Consider the following 9,565-nt stretch of genomic DNA (forward strand, 5'->3'; position numbering starts at 1 on the left):
AAGGGAAACTGTATTATTTACCCCAAAAACATAAAACAGGGGTTAGAAAAACATCTCGCTTTGCTTTTTTTTGCTGCCAGTTGCCCCCCTGCCCTCACCTGCAGCCCACCAGTGCAGCTCCAGCGTGGCTCCTCGCACAGGATGGGCTCTGCAGGCTGATGCTGATGCCAGTCACATCCCTGCCCTGCGGAGAGGCAGGTCTTGCCATCTGGAAAATCACTTGTCCAGCTTGGGAAGCCTGGTGAGCCCTTGCTGTGTGCAGATGGGATTCCCAGGGAGTGCTGCTGGCTCAGGGAAGCCTCGCTCCATCGGTCTTGGAGCTGCAGGTTGCCTCGCCGTGGCTGCAGGGCTATTTGCTAGCGCCATGGTGAGCAGCTCTGCTCTTGCTTCACATTTGCTGAGTTTTTTTTCTTTAAAGGATGTTTTTGTGTTATCTGGGGGGGGTTGGCAGGGTTTTCCTTGGTTTCAGCTCCCCATCATAGCATTACTTTTAAAGATGAGCTTCCCTGAGCAGGTTTGGTTTGTGCACCCATGGATGGCAGGGGTGATGTGTCTGGGGTTTGTTCACCCCTGGGGCCCAGTGGGCTGCCCAGTGCTTGGGCTGACGTTTCTGTTCATCACAAAACACTTGCTTATGAAACCCTTTCCTTTGGGGGGCAGATCCAACAGAAGCTGGGCCCCGGGATCCAGAATCAACCTCTGCCCAGCTCTGGGCTCAGTTTTAACTGCCCTGCTTTTAATAAAGCAGCCCTCTTGTAGCGAGTGTACAGCTCATATTCTCTGTGCTTATCGATGTCTTGTGATTCACTGGAGTCTCCATCTGATCTCTGGACACAGCTCAAACAATGCCCCCAGGATATTAATATTGTAAGGCTGCCCTTAATTCCCATGGCCCGTTTCACTTCTCTTATTGAGCCAGTGGAGAGGAGAAGTTTAGATGATAAGCAACACTAATGGACTGTTGGGCTTCTTCCTCCAGCAGCAGGCTGCTGTGACTGCGGGGAGTTATCTCTTAGTGAACCAGTTTCATTCCCAGAGGAGCAGGGGATGTGCTCATCCCATCCCGCGCTCATGTGCAGCCTGCTTAGTCTGGTTCACAAGCCGATGTCAGCCATCCCTGTGCCTGGAGCTCCAGCTTCTCCCTCTGTCCTCTGCCTCGAGCAGCAACCTCAGGCAGAGGAGATGGGAGCCCCTCTTGGGGTGCAGGCCCTGGTGAGGGGTGTCCTGGGGCAGTGGCTGCCAGGAGCATCACTGCAGTTGGACACACTGTGACTGTTCCTTCTCTTCCTCTCCCCAAGCTGATGACCAAGCACCCTGCCAAGCGCCTGGGATGCGGCCCAGAAGGGGAGCGGGACATCAAGGAGCACGCGTTCTTCCGCTACATCGACTGGGACAAGCTGGAGCGGAAGGAGATCCAGCCTCCCTTCAAGCCAAAGGCTGTAAGTGTGCCCGCGGGAAGCGCGGTTCTCCCATCCTCTCCTCCGTGCCGGTTCCCTCCTACGCAGCATCTCCCGCTCGTGCTGGTGGGTGCGCATCTGCAGAGGTGCAGCGTGGCGGTCGCGTTTCTCTGCTCAGAGCACCGTGTCTCCTCAGATTTGGCACGTGCCAGACCCTGGCTGTGAAAGGGTAACGCTCAGATGCTTTGTCTCGCTCTGGCTTGCAGGGATAGAAGCTCCTCACGTTCAGCTCATGGATGTAATTCCATTGCCGTGCTGCCAGTCTGTTACCCCAGGGGTCGGTCTTTCTGTTGCTTTCTTTCCCTCCTTTCTTCTCCATCTGAACAGGTCTCTTTAATCTAAACTTTATTCCAAGCTCTACAGCTCAGCACCATCCTGTCTGACTTGGAACAGAGCTGGATTTCACTCTCAGTTTCTCTCCAAGGTTAAACAGTGGAAGGCTGGAGCAGGGCTCGCGGGTGGAGGAGCTCTGCAGTGAGGATCTGGATGCCCTCTTTTGGGATGGGCTGTTCTAGCCATAGATGCTGTGCGTGCACTCTGTGGGGCGAGATGAGCTGCCAGCAGCAAAACTGAGGCAGAGACATGAGTAATGTGAAAGCTGTTGGCCAAAACAGACAAAAAGACAGATTACTTGAGTGCTCCTAGGTCAGGCCATCATTGCAGCGATCCTGCAGTGCCGGTGCAGGGGTGCAGCAGGAGCTGAAGAGTGGGTGTTATTGCCTGCACACAGGGTTCATGCTGTGCAGTGCCAGGGTAAGGTCACAGCTAAGTCTGAGTCTCCACAGTGGTTCAGGTCCTTAAGGCGCAGACACATTCATGTGCGTCCACCTCCTGCATGCCTATTGCTGCTGTGTCCTAGTTGGGCACTGGTGTTTTACAGCAAACTGTGAATCTGAAGTTAAATCTGATTGACGTGGCTGATAAACACTGGTGTTGATGCCCAGTGACCAAGGGCTTGGAACTAGAGGGACTTTAAGGTCCCTTCCAACCCAAACCAGTCTGTGATCCTGTGATGGCATGCTCTCTTAATCTGTCGTAGTGGATCATGACTCGGAGTCCGGAGATGCTCCCTGCGTTTAACTGAGCCTGTCCCACTGCCCTTAACAGCCTGGATGCATCTGCTTTTCCTTGGCTTTATGTAAACCTGTTCTTTTGAAGGGACCCCTTCAGTGCTTGGATAAACAAGGAAAACATGGAGTGGGAGCCCATTTGATGCAGGGTGCTCGGCTCTTTCAGCTCTCCTCCCTCTAAATACTCTCTGCTGCAGCAGCCTTTTCCCTTCTACAGCTCCTTGCTTGGCTGATCAAAGAGGAATAAGCCATTAGCTGGGCCTGGCAGGAGCCTCCTCTTCCTCCTGGTGTGCAGCATGGATGGGGCAGCAGGAGGTCTGCTCCTTGCCCTGGGGCTGCCTTTTAGTTTCAGACAAATATTTTTATCAAGTTTCTATTCAATTATATGTGCGAATGTTATTTTTTAGACAAATATTTCTACAAGTGTTACTTTTTAGACAAATATTTATAAAAATGTTATTTTTTAGACAAATATTTATAAAAATGTTATTTTTTAGACAAATATTTATAAAAATGTTATTTTTTAGACAAATATTTATAAAAATGTTACTTTTTTAATTATACAAATGTTACATTTTAGGCAACTCTTTATGCTGACTCCTACAGCGATGCCTGTGCAGGAAGCTCTATGGGGCACTGTCCTCAGAGCATTTCACTTCCATGGCTGAGAGCTGCTTCGGTGTGGTGCAGTCTCAGGCTGCCCTCTGCATCAGCCAAGACAATAACGTCCCAATTTCCTTGTCTCAGGAATGTGGAGGTCCAATTGCTGGTAGGCAGCTGGTGATGGTTATCACAGGGCTCTGCATCGCTGCTGCTTTCCCTTGGAAGGAATAGAATCTTCAAGCCATTACACCATGTAGGAAAGGCATTAGCTTTGATAGTGCAAGAGTATTTGGGGCTGTTTGTACACACTGATTTGCTGGCTGAGGGGGAGGTATGACCTTTGTCCAGAGGATGCTGACGCACATGGCAGGGATGCTGCTCCGCACTGGAGCCCATTGACAAGGCTGGGCAGGCACCGGGGCTTTGGGGTCTTGTTCTACAAGAGCCCGTTTCTGCTGAAATCCACAGCTCCTGCTGTTTCCCACCTGTTTTCCTTTGCCAATGGAGCTGCTGCTGCACATCCTTTCCACCCTGCCCTTTCCTCCTGAGCGGATTCCCAGTGCTGTTTGCCTGGGGATGTGGCACAATGCTGTTGTTCGGTGTTTTGGGGTTAACAACTGTTGGATTCTACCTACAGTGCTTTCTTACTGCTTTTATGGTTTAAACTGTGCAAATTTTGTCCTGCTTTAAATGTCTCATTTCTTTAAAACCCTTTTGACACTGGACCTTGGAAGGGGGGTGGGAAGCTGCCGCCCATCACTTCTCACCTGCTGGCTGGCACTGAGGAGAAATCGCCCTTTGATAGGACAGGGAGATTAGCAGAAGGGTAGGCGCAGCTGCCGCGGGATTTAGGTAGGATTAAGACAACTCAGGTACCTCCTGATAGCTGATATTTCAGCAGCAGTGCGTCTGTGCTGGAAAACACTGCTCCTTTCGCACCAGCTGTGAGCGCAGATCAGAGCGGCACGGGGATGGAAATCCAGGCTTGGGCACCTTCGCTATGTATTGGGTGGGTGAGAGGAAGGACACTGCTCACTGCTCCTGAGCAGCGTTCACACAGGGGTTGAGCCCTGCTGCAGAGGGGGTTTGCGCTTGGCTTTAATCTTTTTCTTTCAGTTAGCTTCTATAAAGGTGTTGTCATAGGATCCCAGCCTGGTTGGGGTTGGAGGGGACCTCAAAGCTCCTCCAGCTCCAAACCCTGCCACGGGCAGGGACCCCTTCCACTGGAGCAGCTTGCTCCAAGCCCCTGTTCCAACCTGGCCTTGTCATTCCACGGTATGGAATGAGACACAAACATGGGCTCAGCATCTGCTCACAGAAGCCTCCCCCCTGCTCCAGCCCTGTGCAGAGAGCAACAGGAAAACAGCCCCTTCAGCCCTGTGCCTGGCTGGGGTGTTACGTAGGGAGCTGAAAATGAGTTCCCAAGAGCTCATGTGTTGCTTCCTGCTTTGTGCTTGATTAACCTTTATCACAGAGACGGTAACGAGACAGATCAGGGGCTGGGCTGTCTTTGGCGTGCAGAAACACGACGGGTTTGACATGGGGCCGTGCTTGGCTGCTCCGCGCTTTGGCTTGTGCATAACAATCCCTTTCGTGGGGCTGCGGTTCCCCCGGGAGCGTGTTTACACTTGCCTGCTTTCCCTGTCTCTCACCGAGATAATTATTGGTTTTGGTATCTAATTACTCCTTTACTTTCCATAAAGCGTGGTGATTTGCAAAGTCTCCTCATTTTGAAGCATTGAAATCACATGGCAGCGCGCAGGATTAGTCACAACAGGACAGGGGCTTAAAAAAAAAAAGGCTTTTAATCTAATAATTTTTAATTGCATAAATTAACTTTGCTCTAACTGCTTTGCATTAATTAATACTGAAATGCCATTTATAGACCTGGATGTGTCAAACGCTGCTTCCCCTGCGTGAGCCTTTCCGTAGCCTTAGTTTCGGCCTCTATGAGGCGAGTTTGAGCGTTTCCCTAAGTAATTCCCTAATTAGATGAGGTTTAAGGATTGAGGAGGCCAGCAGTGGGCAGGAGGATGCTGTGGGGAGGCGCTCGGATGTGCTCAGGTTAAACATCTCCTCTCATAATCAGGATTTACCCCGGTAGCCTCAGGGTCCCATAAAGACTTTGAGTCTCTGAGGTTCCCCTCTGATTATTCAGCCAATATTTCCAGTGTATGGGGAAGAAACTCGGCTTTGTTCATAGGAGAGATGAAAGCCAGGGTCCTACATCAGAAAGCCCCCTCGGTGAATGCTCCCAGCCGTTGCCTGGAGCAAGGATCAGTGTGCTGGAGCATCCTGAGCAGGGATACGGGATCATTAACCAGACACTTGCCAACAAATGCACCATCATTCCCCCTGAGCAGTGCAAAGGGGCTCTTGGTGAGGCTCCAGGTTCATGCTGCACCCAAATTTCCCTAAACATGATGCATCTCTTGCCAGAGGTGTCTGCAAGCCCTGATCCTCCCTCGGGTAGCAAGGAGCCAGGTTTCTAACCCAGGAAGGCCAGAGATGCCTATGAGGCTTGTGGGATTCTGGCTTGGGCCAAAAACCTGGGAAATGGAGGGTATCTTCAGCCCACTGCTTCTCCTTGACGCTGGAGCAAGGGCTCCATCGCAGCTGCAGAGCATCCATCCTTGGCTTCTTGTGATCTTTGATTGCATCTCGGGATCAATGGAAAAATTATATTATGCCTTTTGTCTCTGCTTGAAATCAAGCTGGAAACTGATAAAATAGAAAGGCTATCTTCTAGCTGACAGTTTTATTTCTGCAGCTCGGAAAGAAAAGTCATTCTGTGCTGGCTATAAATATTAGACAGGACACGTTGGGGATTTATGTAAGACAAATTCCCACCCTCCCCCTTTCTCCATTCAGGATGGAGTGATGCCTGTACGTTAATAGAGTACTAAAAGGAGGCAGAGTTTTCACAACGTGGCTTTAGATCAGTGTAGAACTCCATGCAGAATGTCTCCTGCCCTTCAATGGGGAGTTTCATTTCGGAAGCTTTAAAGGGAAAATAAATCCTGTTTTCCTTCCTGCTCTCCCTTATCACTCATGCACGGGCCAGACCTTGTGTCTGACACTCCTGCAGCGCTGGGCCTTGGTCACTGCAATACAACCTGCCGCATTCCAGGAGCTGGTGGCGTTGTGGCATTACGGGGCAGCTCAAGACATGTACACAGAGCAGCACAAGGGCATGGTCACAGCCTTCAGTCCTTGCCTTTGGGCTTGGATGTGGCTTCTGTAAACCCAAAGGCAATTTCCAGCCTTAAAGTATTTATCTTATCCATGTGAAAGCTCCCAAAGAGGAGTGAATGCTCTTTGGTTTTCTGTCCAGGGCAAGCTCTTATGCATCCCAACACTACGCAAACCTCACAAGGCAGAGCATGGAATACCATGGATAGATGCAACTTTTAACGTTCTCCATACTGTATTCAAGTGGTTTGTGCCTTCTCCTTCCCGGCAGTGCTGCAGGGAGGCGCGGGCGGCGAGGCTGGGGGGTGCTGCAGCCCCATGCCATGTGCTGCTTTCTCCACCCACCGTTCGTTCTTTTCTTCCCTTCTCATAGTGCGGACGCAATGCTGAGAACTTCGACCGCTTTTTCACTCGCCATCCACCCGTGCTCACCCCTCCCGACCAGGAAGTCATCAGGAACATTGACCAGTCAGAATTCGAAGGATTTACCTTTCTTAACTCTGAGTTTTTTAAGCCCGAAGCTAAGAGCTAAGTAGCGGCGTAGATCTCATCCCCGCATCCCTCTCATCCAGCCCCAGCTGCCGATGTGACGTTTTCCATTGCAAAACTTGAACTCGTGGGTTTTTTTCCTTGAGTGCTACTACTCGCGTGACCATATTTCAAAGCCCGAAGGGCGATTTGGGGGGTGATTGCAGGGTGAGTGATGCACGCTGCAGTTGTGCTTTTATGGCATATCATTCGGAGAAGATGGAAATGCTTCCCTGGCGGATGGAGGTGGAACGGAGAGGGGTAAGCTGTGGCAACAAGGAGAAATCTCTTCAGTGCCTGTCTTGATTCCTGCTCTTCCCTTTTTCTAATATAATCACAAAAACTCATTATTTAGCTGACTTAATGGCCAGTGAGTGTTTTTAATGACCCCTTCACAGTGTGAATGTGCAGCGCAGGCGCTGCCACTGAGCCCCTGGCTCTAAGCAGCTCCTCTGGAGAGCTGAAGCCAAATCTGGCTTCTTTGGTAGCTCTGTCCTGCTGTTTGCAGCACCCTGTGCCACCATCACCTTATACACACACAGCCTTGGGCAAGTGGTTCTCTGTACCGGCTCTTTGCAGCGCGGGATAAAGGATTAGGGAAGCCAGATCTGCTGCTTGCAAAGATTTCTCCTGGTTGTGCAGGTTCTAAGTAGCATGGTTTAGATCCATGTGGTACCGGGATGTTTGGTACTGGGGTACCTCCAGTGGTAACCGGGATGTTTGAAAGGGCTGTTGCGATGCTTTGAATCCATGGTCACCCTGATAAATCCCACACAACTTTGGTCCTCAGAGTGAAACCTTTCCCTTTTTCCAAATGCCAAAGCAACGGATTGAGTTTGTTACCTGCGCTTTAAAGGTGTCAAAAAAGGTATTAGCACAAATGGGATGCTATTTAACTGTGAACAGTATTGTGGGTTCTGATCTGAAGCTTGTAAAGGATTTGGGTCCAACTAATGCTCTTCTAAAAAATGCCTCTAGGTATTTAAATCTGGTTTTTCAATCTAGACCCAGGTTTTGTTTCTGGCATTGAGGAAAACATTCCAGGAAGGGTAAATTTCTCCTGAAACAATAACAATTATGCAGCTTCCCTTTATACTCCTCTGCAGATGTTCGTGGGCTGTCACTGTATCGATCTGCTTCAAGTTGTAATGTGCCAATTTTACTTCCCCCCCCCCCCCCAAAATACTGATTATAAAATAAAAAGTGAGAAATAACATCACAGAAACCCGCACGTGTTTGGCAATAACGAGTTTCTACAGTGCTGAGCTCAGGGATGCCAGGAGCACTGAGAGTTGGGGTTGTGCCATGGATGCTTGGGGATGCACGACCCAGAGCAGCGCAGACAGCAGTCCACATCACAACACAGAGCCACAGCCCCTTCATCCTCTGCAGCATCCCCAAACCGAGGTGTGATGTACTGGAAGCATCTTCCAAGCAGGCACTAAATGCCTGCTTGTCCTCTGCACCAGCTCATCCTGCTCCATCATGGGCAGGCAAAGGAGCTTCTCTCCGCCATCCCTTGGAGGAAGGATGCTTTTGGGGTGTGAGCACCCCCCTCCCTTGCGGTGTTGCAGAGCTCTGCCCCTTGGAGATCTTTCTAAATGCCTTGATCAGAGACCACTGTGGGATGCGCTTCACTCGCTGCAGTGCATGTCGCTGACTCACAGCCCCGCTGTGCTCTCCCAGCTGTTAAGAGCAATCGCGGGGCCGTGAGCAATTGCTCTTAACAGGATTAGGATCTGCTGTTAAAAGCAATTGGCAGTTTGAGCTAACGAGGAATTGAAGGTTCCCGTTCACCTCCCTTCGGAGCACGTCTGGGTTCCCCTCCTGGCTTTGGAAATCTGCTTCTGCTGAATGGCTGCGGCTCTGAGCTCTGGGGGATCGTTCTGAAAGGCACCAAGCACCAGCACCAAGCACCAGCACAGCAAGAGCTGCTCCTCAGCCTCCTTCACCCATACAACCCTGGAGCTCTGGCATGGGGAAGAGGCTTGGATGCAGCAGCGGTGATCAGGGAAGATTCCGATCCCCTGGGATGCAGGATGCAGGCGCGCTGCCCTGGGCGTGGGGAGCTGGGCACACCATCTGCTGCACCATCCATCCCCTGCTCCTCGTCACCTCCCAGAGTCAATTAGCCCCATGCTGGAGGTACTTTCAGCCTTGAACTTCCCCTGCCTTCACCTCTCTGTTTACCAGATCCATGCAGCCGTTCCCCACCCGCTCCCGGGATATTCGTCATCTTTGGCAGAGGCCAAATTGCCACCAATTTCAGGCAAAACTCAAGGTAAGAACCCAGCAAACCCCACTCTGGAGGCTTGCAGCTGGGCCCTCCCAGTGCTGCGCTGTCCTGTGAGCCCTGCAGCAGTGCAGGAGGAGATGGGCAGCCCTGAGCCCCCTCCCAGCACATCCCAGCCTTTGCCAAAGCAGCAGCAGCTTTTGGGCATCCAGGGGCTCCAGGCTGGGCACTCGTCCTGCCCAGTGCCACCAGCAGAGGCCACTCCAAAGGGCTGGGACTGCAGTGGCAAATGTGGATGTTTCATTCCTCTTTGCAGCATCCCACAACATTCCTGCTCAGGAGGAGCTCCTGGCTCTGTCGGTGTTGGTTCAGGTGGATGTGGCCTTCAGGAACTGCTTGCTCAGCTCAGCATCCCTCCAGCAATGGGATAGGAGCCTGGTGCCACAGTCAGCTCCTTCCATCTACACAAGTGGGGTGCAAGA

General features: G+C 51.3%; 1 protein-coding gene across 2 annotated transcripts in view; it reads left to right on the top strand.

Moving 5' to 3' along the window:
- PRKCB (protein kinase C beta) overlaps nucleotides 1-9,565 on the top strand; it is a 104,762-nt gene that overhangs the window by 89,146 nt on the left and 6,051 nt on the right. Inside the window, exons 16-17 of one of the 2 annotated variants that reach the window (XM_061474210.1) lie at nucleotides 1,299-1,439; nucleotides 6,696-7,204. In XM_061474210.1, the coding sequence (XP_061330194.1) occupies nucleotides 1,299-1,439; nucleotides 6,696-6,854 (300 nt within the window). In that variant the 3' untranslated portion in view covers nucleotides 6,855-7,204. Of the gene's footprint in view, nucleotides 1-1,298; nucleotides 1,440-6,695; nucleotides 7,205-9,565 lie in introns of those variants that run through there. The other variant, XM_061474211.1, reaches the window with a different exon arrangement.

Source organism: Pezoporus flaviventris, unplaced genomic scaffold (assembly GCF_033815535.1).
Source record: "Pezoporus flaviventris isolate CSIRO_AGI_PZ_B2104156 unplaced genomic scaffold, CSIRO_AGI_Pfla_v1 ptg000078l, whole genome shotgun sequence".
NCBI classification, from domain to species: domain Eukaryota; kingdom Metazoa; phylum Chordata; class Aves; order Psittaciformes; family Psittacidae; genus Pezoporus; species Pezoporus flaviventris.